This window comes from Calypte anna, chromosome Z (assembly GCF_003957555.1).
Source record: "Calypte anna isolate BGI_N300 chromosome Z, bCalAnn1_v1.p, whole genome shotgun sequence".
NCBI lineage: Eukaryota > Metazoa > Chordata > Aves > Apodiformes > Trochilidae > Calypte > Calypte anna.
In genome coordinates, this window is record NC_044274.1 from 27,581,654 (window position 1) to 27,599,738 (window position 18,085).

Sequence of the window (18,085 nt, forward strand, 5' to 3'; positions counted from 1 at the left end):
ATCTACAAACCCACGTAATATTTTTCATTGGGCCTGCTGTTTTTCTTAAGCCATACCGACCAACTCCTTCTCACACATTCTGATGTGCTGCTAGCAATTCAAAATGAAACATCTTTAGCCAGACACAAATTTCTCAGACAACAAAACACAAGAAATTTGTTTATACGAAGCATTTGGATAAAGTGTTTTCACAGAATTTACCAATTGCATTCTAGATTAATTAATAGCTCTATGAGACATTTTTCCTAGCATTTACACTCCTACACAGAATACACATCATGGTGCACTGTGCTTACGAACTTCAGAATTGGGTTTCTGAAGCCACAAGGATTGTAAGAAATTGTTTTCATTGTCTATGAATGAAAGGTAGTAAGTTTTAAGAGAAAAATGTCACATACTACTTTTAACAAGCTCACATTGCTTAAGAAAACACTGAAAAACCCTGTTCAATGACCACTTTGGGTTTGTAATGGCTAGGGAGACAAGCCCTTAGGTAAGCTACATGTCTCTGGTTTAACTTCTCCTACTGCTGCATCCTGACAAAAATAATTTTCCTTCACATCATCAAGGATGATATGGTATTTCCCCTATGGGAAAGAGAACAGAAACACTCCACTAGCTGATGCAAGGAAAAAATTTGACATTCTGACATGCTGCAGCAATGGGTATAGTACTCTCTGCACACATAACATCTTCCTAGCAAAGTATTTAGGTTGAAACAATTTACCTAGCCTAAAACCACTAAGAATAACCTCACACTCTCAAAGTGGGAACGAACAGACCAAAGAAAAGGGATCTACACAGAATATCTTGTTTTCAGATACTTGCAATTCTTTTGTAATTTCACAGTGCAGTTTCTGGTATAAACATTTTGGGTTTTTAGCATTCCTTACTGCTTTTCTAAATTACAAAACAAAAGGTCTAGTTTAGTTCAGGATCCTGATGCAAAACTAGAGAACATACTTAAAAGCCTGACAGAGCCTCAAACTCCTATATCAACGTGGGGGTCTAGAGCCCTGAACCACTCTCAGTCATCATTTCAGACATGAGATTTGAGGTCAGCACTTGAACCAATAGACTCATCACTAGAAAATGCAATTATGCTCTATCACAAATTTTGCTCCTTTAGAGATTCAGAGCTAGGAGGGACTGAGTAAGAAGTAACAGAAGCTTGAACAAAAAGTGCACAGTTAAGAGAGTTTTTGGGAGTTAAAGATCAACTACAGGGCACTGTGTTCATCAGCATATTGATCTACTATAATCTCAAGATACTGTTTGGCCAAGAAGGACATCCTCTAACTTCATCAACAATTAAACACTCCCAAACCAGAGCTGTCTACCACTGTTAAATGACGGTCTCTTTCAGAGATTCCTAAGAGAAAAAAATAAGCTATCAAAATGCTAGAGAATTTTATTTACTTGAACATTCATTGTTCCAAAACACTACGATAGATTTGCCAGAAACCCCAGACCTCTGCTATACTACTGATAAATATTAAAGTGCTCAGAGTAGCAATGCCTTTGCCACACAAACATTTTATTACTTGAGATGAAGTATTTCTAAGCATAAAAAGAAAAGTTCAAGGTCAAGAAACTAGTACATGGTCATCAGGAAGGTTAAAAAAATAATCTGATAGGTTACTCACTTTATAGATTACTAATGAGGAACCCACCAAATAATAACACTTCCTTATGCAGGAACTGGGTCAAGTCTGAGCCACTATTCAGACAATCATGACTGCATTCCAGAATAAAACACCCTAGAAGCCTTTATGACAGAGAAAAAACTTATTGAAGAAAATAAGGGTATTCTAGACATGGCTAACTATGGCATCATTTATGACAATAATGTCAACTTTCCCCCTTCTTTCAAATTTGGTTAATTAAATTTAGAAAGAAACAGGAAAATTTTAGCAGATATCCTCTCCTGACATCACTTTTACCTTTTTATGTGACCATCATAATGAAAGTGATTTCTCTGATGAAACAAGTAGCAATTATTCGTGTTTTAAATGTTATCAAAATTCATTTTTTAATGAACAAATGTTATGACTCCAATGCTCTTTCTGTATGACACAATATTCACACTGACTAGCTTTGCAAGCAAGCGTAGCTGAAAGCCCAGAAAGAACAGCACAAAAGCAAGATATATAATAATTCTTAATACAGATTTCAATTCACTTTATACCACTTAGTGCTAATGTTTCTGGTGCATTTTGTAGTTAGATTTAAATGCTTCAGATATCAGAAAGGCTAGTTTTTAAAGAAGACAGTGGAAAAAAGTACCCATACAAAATTAAATTCCTATCTCTTTTCTTTAAACTGTACTGAATTTAAACACCAGTAAGCAAATTAATATGACTAGTTGGATGCCTGAAAGAAGTGTGTATTCTAGGCTTCAGTGTTCTACAATATCACTTGGAGGATAAGGTCTCTTGCTCATTGGCATGTATACACTTACAAAACCACTTACATGAATCAATAGCTTAAATGAATTTTTTTCTGAGGCTTTTGTGGAGTTGAAGCTAAAAATAAACAACTATCAAAATCATATAGGAGAAAAGGAACTCACCCTAATGTCTGCTCTCCCTCCCACCTCCCTCCTTTTTCTTCTTCATTCAAAGTTTCAATTTTTTCCCATATTTAGTTACTGGATTACTTGTGGGGGAGGGAACATAGACCAGAAAAGGATCATTGGGGAGTGTGTGGCCTTCATACATACTTCAGCACACTTTTCTTTCTGAAGGGAGGGAAATAATCTTATATACTTTACCAATATTGTCCTCTTTGCTTATTCTAAGCTGCTTTCTCTCTCCCTTTTTAACAACCCATTGAAGCAGCACCTTTTTCTCCAACAGTGAAATGAAGCAGTCCCTTGCTGGTGGCCATATTCAAGAGAAAAACTGAGCAAACAGAAATTTATTATTTCTAACTCCAAAAAAATGAGCTATTCCTATTATTCCTGTACTTGCACTGTCAAGGAAAAGAAAATAATGATGGAAATAATATTTTACAAAACTAATAGCTTACTCATTGTTACTTTTTCACATACATTCCAAGATCAGGCTTTGTGTCCCTCCTTCTATCCCATCTTTAAGCAAAAAACCCCCAAACAAACAAAAAAACAAACCAACCAGCCAAACAACCTCAATTACCTCAGTGTAATAACAAAACAAAACAAAACAAAGAAGCAAAACAAACAAAACTAAAACAAAAACAGAAGGCAGAGAAGGGCAGAGAAAACAGGCAGACTCCTCATTCAGTTTATTAACAGCATGTGTGAGAGACTGACCTCACTGATTTGAAATTGTCTCAAAAGAACAATTTTAAAGTGAATAGCCCGAACTAGGGTGGAGGACCTGGCCTGGCCAGAGCTGAGCAGGGGGTGACATCTGGAAAGAGATCAGAACTAACAGCTGTGGAAAGACTGCTCCCCTTTTCTGAGGGCCTTCAATGCTGTGGCGTCTCCCCAGGCACCATTACCCTGGCCAGGGTGGAGGAAGCCACCTTGAAGAGGTAAGACCTGTGTGCTGGAAGCCCCCCCTCCAGGCAACCCTGTATGCAGTGGCTCTGATGCTAATGAACCTGGCCTGACCAAAGCACAACAGGGGGGACCCCTGGAAGGAGATAAGAACTGATGAGTGAGTGGGGGACTGCACCCTCCTGTGGAAGCTCTCCCCCTCCAGGCAGCCTGTCTGCAATGGCTCTGATGCCAATGCTCCTAGCTCCTGTGGCAGCTGACTGACAGCTGCCCCTTCGGAACAAAAGGAACCTAGGGGTACGTATGGCTGTCCACGCTGTGGCTGTTTTGTCATCTCTTGACCCACCGCCTTTTTGCTTCGGACCCTGTCCAGGGTCAGTGACATCTTGAAGAAACAGCTGGACAGCTGCACCCCTGGTGGTGACTCTCTCTCTCTCTCATTCTCTCTTCCCACTTTCTTACCCCTTTTCTCCACTTCTCTCTCTCATTCTTCAAACTTTCTTACCCTTTCTCTCCACTTTTCTCTCTTTTATCTTCTTTTCCTCTCTCCTTCTTTTGCCTGGCTCTATAATTTTGCTTGTGTCAAATGTCAAATAAAAGTCTGCTTGCACCCAACCCTTCTACAGTTGGACTTTGTTTTGCGAATCCAAAGCAAAAAAAAATTTAATGTTACATCGAACGGTAACAGCTTGCAAGACATATACATATACATATATACATATGCATATACACAAACACATACACACACATATACATATACACAGTTCTTTTCTTCTCTTTACTCACCTCATTTATTTAAACTTACGCCTCTTGCTATTAAAGAAAACTGGCTTGCATTCTGTCCAAGAGAATGCCATCTGTATCCCTAACCTCACTATTTCTTCTTTTAACTATATTTTCTCTCTATACCTTTACCTTCTGATTCTGAGTACATGTAAACTAAGTGCCACTCATAAGTATTTTAATCCATTTTAACTTATGGCTGCTTTTTCAAGTATCAGGTTTCTCTACAACTTTCTTCAGATGACACCAAAAATCCCATTTCACTACACACAAAATTTAACTTCTTCCACCAGTTAAATATGAAACAGTGCTTTTAGAATAGCACTATCTTTCAACCAAGATAACACTCCACTTTTAAAGTTTCAGTACATCTAAAAAGTGTAATATGGTAGTTATTATCACATTTTTGCACTTAAGATGATCAGTACTAGTCCCATTCTACTCTGCTTTGAGACCCTTCTTTGCACTGGCCTATTAAGAAAACACAATTCTTTTATGCATGTTATTACTGCTTTATAATGCACTTCCAATAATAACTTTGTATACTTTGTTGGTGGATAACAAATTTTAAGTATCAGTTCATACATTCCTAAATAAGCAGAGTTATGTAATTGTCAGCAGGGAAAAGCCAAAGAGCTGACCACATTAAGACCTAAGCAGTTAGCTTTTCTAACACACAAGAAATCACTAAATCAAAACAATAAGCAAAACTGAAGGCTGAGTGGTTTATATGTTCTGGTTTGGAGCTTATTTAAATAATAGGTAAACAAGAGTACACTTCTTAGTCAGATTTTACTTTCTACATCAAATTACCCAGTTCAGATCTTACATCTCCCAGACACATTCCAAGGCTTCAACAATTCTACCTACCACATATCTAAACCCAGGTTTACACCAGCTTTCATGGAATTAACAGTAATGCAGATCAGAATGAAAACTCTAGAGTTTTTTCATAAATGCTATTTTGAGCTAATGTTTCAGATTTCAAGTTCACAATTAAATAGTAGGGGTTTTTTAAAGTTTTCCAAAATTCTGCTCAACTTGTTTGTTTGTTGTTGTTTTGTTTTGTTTGGGTTTTTTCCATTTTGATTATTATGTTGTGTGTGGGTTTTTTTGTTTTTCTTTTGTTGGGAGTCTTGGGATGATCACCAGCTCTGACTCAAAAAACACAGGAGCAATGTTTTCAAGTAAAGTCTGATATCTCTGTAAGTAGGTGTTCAAGTATTCTAACTTGCTTCTATATTAGAATGCAAGTAATACAAAAGCAAAAGAAACAAAAAGTCTCTCATTCATTAAGTAACCTGGGCAAAAAACTTTTTCTTCATTAGGAAGAAAGAGATACTTGACAACCATTTTTAGTGGGAATTGAAGCAACATGTATTATACCAAATTCCTTAAATAGTACCAGTTATTGCAGAAGTCGTAGTAGTAGTAATAACAGTAATAAGAAGAATAGTATGTTTATATACGGGTGCCTTTACAACAAATACAGGGAATTCAATTCTTGAAACAATGGGTAAAACATGCATTACCATTTGACCTACTACAGAATATAATCATTGCATTTGCAGTAAATCAGACTCACTGGTAAGAGTACTCTTAAAAACACAGCATCAGCCTGGAGCCTGCAAGTACCATATAAATTCTCTTTTCCTAATGTGCAACAAGTTTGGCATACTACCATGGCATGTTATTATCATGTGTGCTGATCCATCACAGCAGTGTTTTTGCAGCATTGTTTTAATATAATTTTTGTCTATGTAGATACAAATGGATAGTGGAGAAAAAAATCCCTACATAAGATGTAAAAATAACAGTATGTAGCACAACACACATCATTGATACTACTTACCGATGATGAGCCCAACATGGATTTTGGAGACCTTATAATTCCAGCTATGGAATGGCGTATAGTGTCAAATCTTGAGACTTTGTCTTTCTTGTCCTAGGAGAAAAAGCAGTATTTCCATTGAAAATAATCCAATTAGTATGATAACTGAACTACTCAAGAATGTGGAACATTTTGTTCAAATAAAAGAACAGGCTGAACCTCTGCTGATACTAATCAGTTAAAAGTGTCAGTGGGGGTGGGATTAAGCCAAATCATATCAATTAAACTGCTGGCAGATTTTATAATTCCTTAAATCTTTTGTGCAGTTATTTTAATTATAACTTTTGTTATTTCAGTTCTCCTGAAATACCTATTGTTTAAAAAAGTCATTGATTGGAAACTACTTAATAAAGTCCACATAGTAACACTCAAAAATACATAACGTACATTATACTTACCTAATATACTTGTAAATATTATCACTAGGCTAGTGCAAGTTATAGGATGCATTTGTTTTCTGGCATTACCAGTAACCACACAAACAGTCACCATCAGGATTTTAAATTCTCTAAGAAGAAGGCTTGAACTGGAACACTGAAACAGCCTTTCAGCATATCTAGTTCAGCAAAAGGCATTGTAATTTCAAGGTGCTCATAACCTGACAGACCAAGGACTGCATATTTCTTAATCTCTGACTTAACCATCAACTCTTAAAATCAATCTTTCAAAATCTATTGAAGAATCCTTAAAAAAAATACAAAAATGTGTTAACACTGACAAGCTGACCTTGATTCTTGTAAATCACTATTAGAAACAGCCAAGGGAATTCAATGAATATTTGCAAAGTAATTAAACCTGACACAGAGCAACCATACACTAACGACCTCATTCTAAATAGCTATAGACTACCTGAACTGTAAGAAACTGATAGTGGAAGACAGGCTACAATTGTTTGACAGTGTTAAAAAGCAAATTGCTTCCAAGTTTAGGCTGTACAGTCTTGATTGAAGAAAATTAATATCTGATGATGTAATACATGCAGCTTCAGTTTATTCCAGGACTTCCAAATAAGAAACTAAATCTGTCCACATTCTGTATACAGAAGATAACAGTGTTTGAAAATTACTTCTAAATACAATTTCATTTACAGAACCATAGGTTAACTAATGTCCTAGTAAAATAAATTTATTTATTGGATACCAAAATTCTGCAATGTTCATCCATTTGTACGCTGTTAAAAAGCATGCAAAAAACAGTCAGTCAAAACAGTGTCAGGGAGTTTATTGCTCACTGAAATACTCATTAACTGTGTGCCCACTTACCTATTAATCAATGACATTTTTATTCCTTTTATCAGACTCAAGTAATATTGCATACTAATTTTCTTATAATAAAACACTCTGTGCAGAGTCCTATTATTCTCATGAAATTGATTAATACAACTGAGTACACACACACACACACACAAAAAAAAAAAGCCTCATGAAAAAGAGGAGGACACAAAATCTAATTTTCATGGCATGCTTACTGAATTTGGAATGATCCACTCATTTTACACATTTCTTCAGAAGTGAGTCATGAGATTTAACTGCAATTAGATGTTTCCTTCTTCTATGACAGGAAAAAATAAGTTACTTGAAATTCAGTAATTACACTACACTTCCCCTAAACAGTTAGTTTTCAAACTAACAGAGTGCTTATCTAATGAAAACATCAAACTCCAAGTAAGTTCCACACTGATCAGTTTCTCACTGAAAAGGAAGGAAACAAGATCAGCAACAGTGGTCCTTTACCAGATGTTTCTTTGCCATTGCTCAGCTGCAGACCACTTTAGAAGGACCATTATATATTGCTGGAAACATGTTTTCACTAAGACTTGTATATTCACCAGTCTAAAGACATTTTTTAACGCGTATTAGTCACAATTTTCTTCCAAGAGCAGCTTAACAATGCCATGAAGAATAGTGTATGTAGTTTATATATGACCTGGATGAGGGAAGAGAGTGTACTAACAGTAAGTTTGCTGATGATACAAATCTGGGAGGAGTGGCTGACACCCCATATGGCTCTGCTGCCACTCAGAGGTTCCTAGACAAACTATAGAGAGTTGGGCACAGAGAAATTTAAAGTATTACAACAAGGGCAAGTGTAAAGTCTTGCAGCTGGGAACGAACAACCCCAGGTACCAGTATAGGTTGGGGACTGAGCTGTTGGAGAGCAGCACAGGCAAGAAGGACCTGGGGGTGCTGGTGGATGGAAGGATGACCATGAGCCAGCAATGTGCCCTTGTGGCCAAGAAGGCCAACGGCATCCTGGGGTGCATTAGAAGGGGGGTGGTTAGTAAGTCAAGAGAGGTTCTCTTCTCCCTCTACTCTGCCCTGGTGAGGCCACATCTGGAATATTGTGTCCAGCTCTGGGTCCCTCAGTTCTGGAAGGAACAGGAACTGCTTGAGAGAGTCCAGTGCAGAGCGACCAAGATGATGAAGGGGGTGGAACATCTCCCTTATGAGGAAAGGTTGAGGGAGCTGGGGCTCTTCAGCTTGGAGAAGAGGAGACTGAGGGGTGACCTCATTAATGTTAATGAATATGTAAGAGGTGACTGCCAGGAGGACAGAGTCAAGCTTTTCTCAGGGGTGACTAACAACAGGACAAGGGGCAACAGTTCTAAACTGGAGCATAGGTGGTTCTGTATAAATATAAGGAAGAATTTTTTCACTGTGAGGGTGGCAGAGCACTGGCACAGGCTGCCCAGGGAGCCTGTGGAGTCTCCTTCCCTGGGGACATTCAAAGCCCACATGGATGTGTTCCTGTGTGACCTGCTATAGGTGACCCTGCTCTGGCAGGGGGGCTTGACAGGATGATCTTTTGAGGACCCTTCCAACCCCTAACTTTCTCTGATTCTATGATATATATAGATGTGTCTGTGTGTACTGTCTTACTGGTTAAGTTGGGTTTCTATTTCAAGTCTGCTTTTCAAAGTAAAATAATATACACATGAGAAGTGTCTCTCAGTAATCTTCACTCTAGCTAGGTTAAGGTTTGAATCTCTCAGCCAAGACCCTCATAATTTAGCAAAGGATTTGGTTTATGAAAGGATTTTCCCCAAACAGTGATTTAAAATTTCTGAGTAAAACAGAGACTCTCCATGTCCTCAGGAAGAAAAGATCATTATATTTCTATACAATACTAACTCCAGCAAACATCAGACATTTGGCTAATCACTGCAAGCATGCAGGCTATGTAGTCAATACAGAGGCTTCAGACTGGCTTGTAAGTCACATTACTTTTTGACTACAAAACTTGAGAAGGATGTAAGTCACATTACTTGTAAGTCACATTACTTTTTGACTACAAAACTTGAGAAGGACACTGGGAAGAAATTAAGAGCCATGAATGAGGGATACTATACAGAACATTATAGAGTAGTATGCTTACTAGTATGCACAATATATCTAGTAAAACCTATAAGTTGATTCAATTTCATTTTAGGTTAAATCAATTACTCACAGAGATACTAGCTAAATGTTAGCATGATTTGTGCCTTCCTTTATTTTACACAACACTAATTTCCTTAAAAAGAAACTCATCTGTGGGCCATAATATTTTCGGCAAATACTGAAATACCGCAAAATAATTTGTACTGCATAATGTAAAAGCTCAAAAAATGTTTTTGGCTGTATAAATCCAAAAAACATCTGTATACTGGATATTATTATTAAAAAATTAATCTGTAACTTTTTTTTAGAAAAGCAAGTAAGAAACTGGAGAGAGATCTAAGATAAAAACAGAACTAATTCTTCTGAGGGACATATAGATAGTAATACTATCTCTACTCATCAAAGGGTGGAAGATCAGTAATTAAGAGGGACAACAGACAATGGGTCATACATTGAGTCGTGCTAAAAAAAACTAGCCAGACATATACATACAGGTGATATAACTAGACTAATACCTTAATATTATTGCATTCAAAGAAATGCTAGTAAGTCAGACATGAACCATTTGCACGGATAAAGAAGTTGAATGTGGGCTTGTAAATGACACTAGAGAGCATTCACAGGATATTCAGAGGCAATATGAGGAGGACTCTTCAATAGAAAAGGCAGACACTCTCAGACGAAAAGAAGATTTCAATTACAAGAACATAATCAGTGGTACCTAAAAGTTAAGCATGATAGTACTGTTTCTGAGATTTGGCTAGGGAACTGGTACGCAGTGATTTTGATGATAACTATTTCAGTACAGTACAAGGGGTCCAAGGTGAAAATGAGGGAGAAATTCCTGGTAATTATTGCAAATAGTATGTTCAATAAACTTACAGATAAAAAAAAAAAAACAAACATACCTTACAGTAGCTGCCAGAACAATTAAGATGCTCTCTTTCTCATAAACTGAGTTATTAGCTTAATTTTGGAAGATATGGATTCTCTGATGAGAAAGGTGTCAGAACTAAATTCATCTTCAGGGTTCAAACTTAGTTAATGGGAAGAACAAGGAAGATCTTTGCTTTTAGAAGGCTATAGATGTCTGTCACGAAAATGGAGTTCTGTCATTTACAAGAAAGATTTCTTAAAAAAAGCTTTAGAAAAAACAGTTTTCTGAAAATGACCTTCCACATTAGTCACTTCAGTAGTGGAGATTAAAGGTTACTGAAGGTTATTGAGAGGTCCCAAAACGATGTAACAAGCCTAAACTATGACAGTAATGATGGCCTGCCTGTTGAGGAGTAGATATACTAACCACAAAATCTTTGTGTTAAAGGGGTATTAGCACACACTTAAAGGAGATAGAAAAGCTGATGCATATTAAAAGCTGAACATGCAGTAGAACATGCATGATGTCCTTGAAGTCTACGATTTGATTTCAGAAACAAGATTAATCTCAACCTCACAAGGCTTTTCCTTTCCCTCATCCATAGCAGAACTAGGTATCTCAGACCACATGTAGAAAAAGAGAGTCTTTCATTATGCTATCTCTACCCAAGAAAACAGGGTATTTTAAACTATTATCATAGCACTGCTCTGGATATAAATTATGTTCCACCTTTTGAATTGCAGGGGGCAGTCTGAAAAGAAAAACTTTCTGGCATGAAATTGAAGAACAGGTGTATTTTCTCAGATTAAAGATGCATCCCAGGCCACACCAGTGGCCTAATAACTTGGAAGATAAGAAGTCTGATACTTCTTCAGGCCATAACATTTTCACCTGAAGATTTGGTGTATAAGATTTGTCACAACAATTCAAGATACGGTGCTCCTACATGTCATAGTCATAGAAGGCTTCTCCTTCCATAATTATTTTTCAGCTGCTTTCTGAACCTACATAAAATATTACAATCCACTGTTGTAGTAACCAGTTGCAGAACTTAACTACATGTCACTGAAAAACATGTCTTGTCTGCTTGCTTTGAATCACCTGCACATTGTGGTTATTTGATTGTCCCTGCTTCTTGCTTCTGAAGAAAGTGAAAAACCATTATTCCCTATTCACCTTCTCCACATTGACCAACACATTATATCTATCCTTATTACATTCCCCTTCAGTCTGCTTTTTCAAGCAATCTACTTAATAAAAAAAAAAAAATTAGCCCAATCTACTTAATAAAAAAATTCTGTGGGAGCTCCTCCACATATCTATCGTTCTATTATTTTGCATTTTTTAATTCTCCTACACCAATTTTGCAATTTAGGGAGCTGAAAATAAAGTAGCTACATGGAACCAGACTCTTCTAGGTGGTACAAAGCAAAAGGACAAGCAGTAACAGACAATTTGCATTGAAAAAAAAATCCAGTCAGACACTGAAAAAAGACCCACGAGGATTGTGATCAAATACTGACATAAATTGTTCAGAAAGACTTCCATCACTGGAGCTGCTAGAAACTCACCTGCAACAAGCACTGCACAGCTTGATAAAATGTGGAAGATGATCCTGCTCTAAGGAGGAAGCCAGACCCAATGGCCTCCCTGAGATAGCTTCCAATTTAAATTATTCTGCAGTTCTATAGCATTTGGCAAGCAGGTGCACATCAATTTATAAAATTATGTAGTGTTCTCTTCTCTATTTCTGTTCCTTTTCTGAAAACTTCTAGCTTCTTTTTTATTTTTATCATTAACTCCAGGATATATTCCAGATATACTCAGGAATATTTAGGCCTTATTTTGACCGTTAACTCATGGTACTGGTATATATGAAATGAAGCACTGACACTGCAATCTGATCTGCAGGAATTACAACTAAAACTAAAATTAAAAAAAAGAAAAAATTTTTAAAAGACTGTTAGAAATAATACATATCATTTATAACAAGTCTAAGAATTCAATCATCTGACTATCAAAAAATATTTGCTTTATTTCTAAATAAAGTTTCTGCTCTTGTGATTACTTATATGCATATGATTACTTACACACCATAGAATCTTGAAGGTGCAACAGAAGATAGAAAGTTGTTTGTTGTTGTTCAGGGAAACAGTAATAAGAAATTGCATTAAACAAAAGATTGGTGAACTATTTGGAGGCAATAATCTGAAAAAATTTGGCAGATTTTATGTAGAAAAGCCTCAATTGGTTAATATTCTGCGTAAATATGTTATTTTTTTAAAAAGGAACATCCATGCTATGATTGACCTTTTGCTTTCTTTTTGAATGACTATCAGAACAGAATGTATAGTTAAGTTGTCTGCACTATGTTCTCTATTTTAATAAGAGCTTCAGAGGACCGATTTTTCAAGCTATGTATGAAATGCCAGGGAAATGTCACCTTGTTTTTTGAAATTCTAAGTAAATCTTCCAAATGCACTTCAAGGAAGTAGAGCACCTCTTAATGGTAGCCAGCAAGAATGTTTTCATAGTACATTTTATTTATTACATACTAAACACCATTTTTATTTTTAAAAAGGTAGGATTTCAATTTTTACCTAATTATCATCAAGATTTTCAGCTCTGTTCTAGGGAAGAAGATTACTAAATATACTGTACCTCAGCTGAATCAGTGAGATCCTGTCCAATAGATATTTTTGTGGAAGGAAAAATTATCCAAACCAAAGCTTTTGTCAAGGCAGATAAAGAGGCCCTGGAAATAACGTAAATAATTCCTGCTTTCCTTAATGAATGAATACACCTCCAGCCCCGTACAGCTTCAAGCACGGAGGGGTGCCTTACTAGTTAGACCCATCACATTGGCTCTATTATGATACCAGACTGCTTTAGATTTCTTTTGCTCTTTGTACCTTCCGTGAGCTCATGTAACTAGAAACATTACTGTCTCTTTCCTGACTCATCTGTACTCCGGAGCCTTCCATTCTGACAACAAAGCTGGACTGCAAGCTCTTCAGAGAGCATATGGGAAAAGAACAGAAACTGTCCTCTCACTGCACGAGCAGAAGAGCTACACAGCTGCTTGTGCTGGCTTATGTGCCGTAGGAGACCATGCACAAGGGACTTTCTACATTAGTACTTTATTTCGTCAGCTGTAAAAAAACCTCAAAAAAATAAAACCAGAACAAAACAAATCACCACTTCAGATTATTTAAATGTTAGATACATGATAACACACAGTTTTTCTCCATATTTCTAAGTCTCATTAGACTCACAGGGTCACATCACATATGCAGTGATGACAAGTTCTGATTGTTCACTTATAACTAGTCTTTTGGCTCTGAGCTCCACCTGCTGACAAGACTGCCATCTCAAGGTACAGCAAACTGAAAATAAGATTTATTTGGTCTGCAGCTGTAATCTGCAGCTGTACCTACTACTTTTTAGTCACCTTTACTAACACAGAATATCAACTTAATATTTTAACAAAATTTAAGTGGTATTTGCCTGTCTTAAACTATTTTTCATAGTTCATCAAATTATAACAAAATCCTCTTAAGCTAAAGTAGCATTACTCTTAGCACATTTTAATATATTCAAAAATCCTTTTTTCCATCAACCTATAAATCTCAGTAGGTACCTCCTCCACCAAAAATAACAGAATTAAAAAAAAAAAAAAAGTAAATTATCATATCATTTTTCCAAAATAATTAAAAGGTCAGAATTCTTTATTGTGTATTGTACATATATACAAGAACTATTTTCTCCCTCTCACTGAAACAGAGATTTGGACACCAGAAGACCAATCTTAGTAATCCTGAATTGAGAATGAAGAATGATATTCTCTGGAGTAGTCTCATCATTTCACTTAGGCCTTACAGTAGCACTGCTGTCAGGATTTAACATGAAATAACTCACAAGAGTGCCTACTCCAAAAATATCCCAAGCTTTCTGATTTTTCACAGTCATTATCCTGATTAATTCCTTTCTCCTCCATGTTTTGTGCTTTACCAACTCCTCCTAGAGCAAAGCAAGAATACAAGCTTTGTAAAAGAATGTTTTCTACCAGTGAATATGGGGACCACCTCACAGTGCCTTGTAAATACTTCTTAATAGCAGTGGCAGCAAAAGAATACTGACAGTCATGCATAACTGTGGAACAGGAGAACAAACAAACTTAGTTCCACAAGCAGAGGGAAAAAAAAATTCCATTTCATTATCACTTCACTGAGCTACTGCCCTGTGGACCAAAAGAAATAGCAATCTAAACCTCTAAAGAAAACAGCCTACTAGCATCTTCTATGTCAAACCTGATCCACAGAAGCAAACTATTGCTTGTCCTTTTAGTTAACAGGTATTGTTTGCTTGCTTTTTTATGTGGCATATCTCTACACACAGCTGCATATAATTGTAAAAAGGAAGTCACACATAATATTACTAAATGAAGCACTTAACTAAATTACACAGGTTCACATCAATTACACAAAAATTTTCCTTTTCATTATTAAGAGAATGTAAACATTTAAAAATAAGTTGCAAAGAAACAAGTTTCTTTCTGCTTAAAGAAAAAAGTAATTACAGCACATAAAATTCAATTCTCAACTGTGCAATTCTCAAGTACACAATGTGTGCAGTGATTCCAACAGTTTTTACTGTTAGTTTTCTGTCTACAACTGCGAATGCACTTCTTTAAGGAAGACAAACAAATTACTTATAGCTACTCAGCCTACTTAAATATTTACACTTGTGATTATAAAACAATCTAATCTAGAATCTAAGTATCAAGCATGACCAAACTAAATAAGAAAATACACAGGTGTTACAAGTGATTGCAAATTACACACACACAAATAAAACTATCACACAACTGAACTGTTCTTTAAACAAGTCTCCACAAATGCAAAGTGAACTTTACTCATTATAGTCATCCTTGTGAATATCTTGTGTCCGATCCAAGGGCTAAAGTACATTACCACTGCTTCACAATTCAGTGATGTAAAACTTACCATAGAAGTGACTGATCTGGCATCTTCTTCATAATTCACAACAGGTGGTGGCTCCTTCCCATCATTCTCTTGGACCTTTTGTTCCAGGAGTTCTTTCTGGGCTGCAAACTTTGCCTCAGAGCATCTTAATTGTTGAACTGTTTGCTTAAGTTCTTCCAGTGCTTGCTTTTGGCTCAGCAAGAGTACAATACTGAGGAGAAAAATAACAAGCAAATAAAAGAACATGATTTAAAATACAGACTTCACTTCACAAAAAGTAAAATTTAGTAATAAATAAATACATTTGAATACTGGACCATGTTTTTACCTCATTTATCTATGCATTTTAAAATCTTTTTTTAAAGTTTTACTAATTTTTAAAAAGTAATAGCATGAAAATTCCTCAAAAGAATTACTTGTTCAAAGGCATAAATACATGAAGCCAAATCTAGAAAATTATCAAAGCTACAAAACAACACAAGCAAACACCTACACAGACCTTTCCCAATAATGGTACTTGATAATAATGTTTTATTTATGGCATTGTAAAACACTCACCTTCACTCATCTCTCACCTTCATTATTTACTGTGCAGTACTACAGGGTACCAGATCTCCATTCAGTTTTGTAAGGAAAATTCAATGAAGAATGAACTTAACCTGATGAGTTCCCAACATATTATTGCATAAGAAAGAGTTTGTCTTGCACATGACTCTGAAAAGTCTTTCACAACAAATTCCACCAGAGAGGAAATCTGAACTGATTCCTCTTTAGCATTATAACTTCCACTTGATGCACATCAAAGGTCCAGTTCTGAAACTATTCCAACACTACGACAATTCTAATAAACTAACAGAGCTGCTCTAATGAATTTGGATCTGCAGTGGTTAGGGGTTATTTCACAGATGGTAAGCTAACATGTTTTTTGCAATAACCACTTCTCACAGAAGCAGAACAAGATTAGTAGAAATTATTTCAAAGTGTTAGGAATTGCATTATAAATGCTTTTTCATCAAAGTTTCATTTTGACTTACTCAGACTTCTTTTCACAAGTCTTAGAGGACTCTTCAATTTTTTTCTCTAGTTCCAACACAAGTTCCTCTTTGCTCAGAAGGGTTTGTTGTGTCTGAATCAGTTCTTCTATTACGGTTTTTAACCTGTAAAACAGATTCCAGAAACTCCAGTTGTAAATATATGAATTGTATGTATTTGGGAACATTGTCTTCTTGAGAAGATGAAACAGGGCGTTGTTTTTTAATCACCGTAATCAGTGTCTGGTGATCTTTTTTTTTGCGCATATAGCTTTAAATTATTACATTAATCCATTTCATTACAGATTCCATACTAGCCTCTGTATACATGCAAGGTTAAAGAACAATCTGCTGCCAGAAGGATTTCCTATCAACAATTTTTTCTTCAGAAAGTGTAATGGGTTCTGTGAATTAATGCCTTGCTACCACCTTACTATTTTTTGAAGGTTTTGTGAAAGATTAAAGCCTTCTAGCTCCTGAAGTACATTTTAAATAAATACACAGAATAAATACTTCGTTTGCATTCACCTAAATGATGATTTCTAAAATGTGTGTAAAAATATATATTATAACTCCTAGCAATCGTTAAGTCAAGAAAACAATGTTTTAAAAATAAGTCAATAAATATGTACCCCTCCTTTCCTTCTTGGCATTTATCTCTCAATCTTTAACTACCTTACTCTGCTTCCCCTGTACTTTCAAGCCTGATTTCAATACAAGTATGAAATAAAGAGTGGAACAAAGACAAAACACTTATCACAGAACCACCAAAATATCTTGGTTGGAAAAGATCTTCAAGATCAAGTCCAACTGTGAACCTAACACTGACAAGTCCTTAACTAAACCATATCCATAAGTACTATCTCTAAATTACTCTTAAACACCTCTAGGGATGGTGACCTGACCACTGCCCTGGGCAGCCTATTTCAATGCCTGAAAACACGCCAGGTCAGGAAGTGGCACCGAATGTCAAGAGAGAGCAGTTTACATGGGGTCTAAATATCTAGGAGCCACATTCTGTGTTCATATACAGCAAACGGAATTATTTGATTATAAACTTTGAATTAGTTCTCTCTCCTACCAGTGTATTTTATATAATGTTGATTAAACATGTTTTTTATTCAGATAGTCATGGATCTCATCTTGAAGGACTTAAAACTACCACAAAAAGGCCATATAGGGAAAAATAGAATTTTAGTTCTCAAATCAAAAAGCATCTGCATGTGTTTATTTTGACATAAGGAAAACACTTAAAGCATTTCTCTCAAAATCCCCACAGGTCTCTTTTTAGTAAACATTTTAATTAGTTTCAGGCTAGCACAATCTCTATGCCGAACTAAGAAATTAAAACTTTCTTGCACTGTGTATCCAATTTAATATCAATTAACCTTTTTCTTCTAATACCTTGCTAAAAAAGTAATTACCAATTCTGTAACTGCACATACTGCTTTTTTTTTTTCAGCTGTCTAAGCAAAATTATAATGAACACTGTATAGACTTAGCAATTGGTTTACTGGAAGCAGATGTTACATTTAATGATCAAGCACCAATACACAAGAAATTAAAACACTGCTTTTAATTGGAAGGTAGGATTGTAAATATGTAGAAAACCCTATGAAAATACTTTACTATTTCAAAAATACCAGATGTTACATTGCAG

The 18,085-nt window shown here is 35.9% G+C and overlaps 1 protein-coding gene across 1 annotated transcript in view; it reads right to left on the reverse strand.

Annotated features, from left to right (window-relative positions):
• Positions 1–18,085, reverse strand: part of FER (FER tyrosine kinase) — a 105,217-nt gene that overhangs the window by 43,048 nt on the left and 44,084 nt on the right. The window contains exons 9-11 of the mRNA XM_030466772.1: positions 16,429–16,551; positions 15,416–15,605; positions 6,117–6,209 (exon numbers count right to left, since the gene is read on the reverse strand). Of these exons, the coding sequence (XP_030322632.1) occupies positions 6,117–6,209; positions 15,416–15,605; positions 16,429–16,551 (406 nt within the window). The remainder of the gene's footprint in view (positions 1–6,116; positions 6,210–15,415; positions 15,606–16,428; positions 16,552–18,085) is intronic.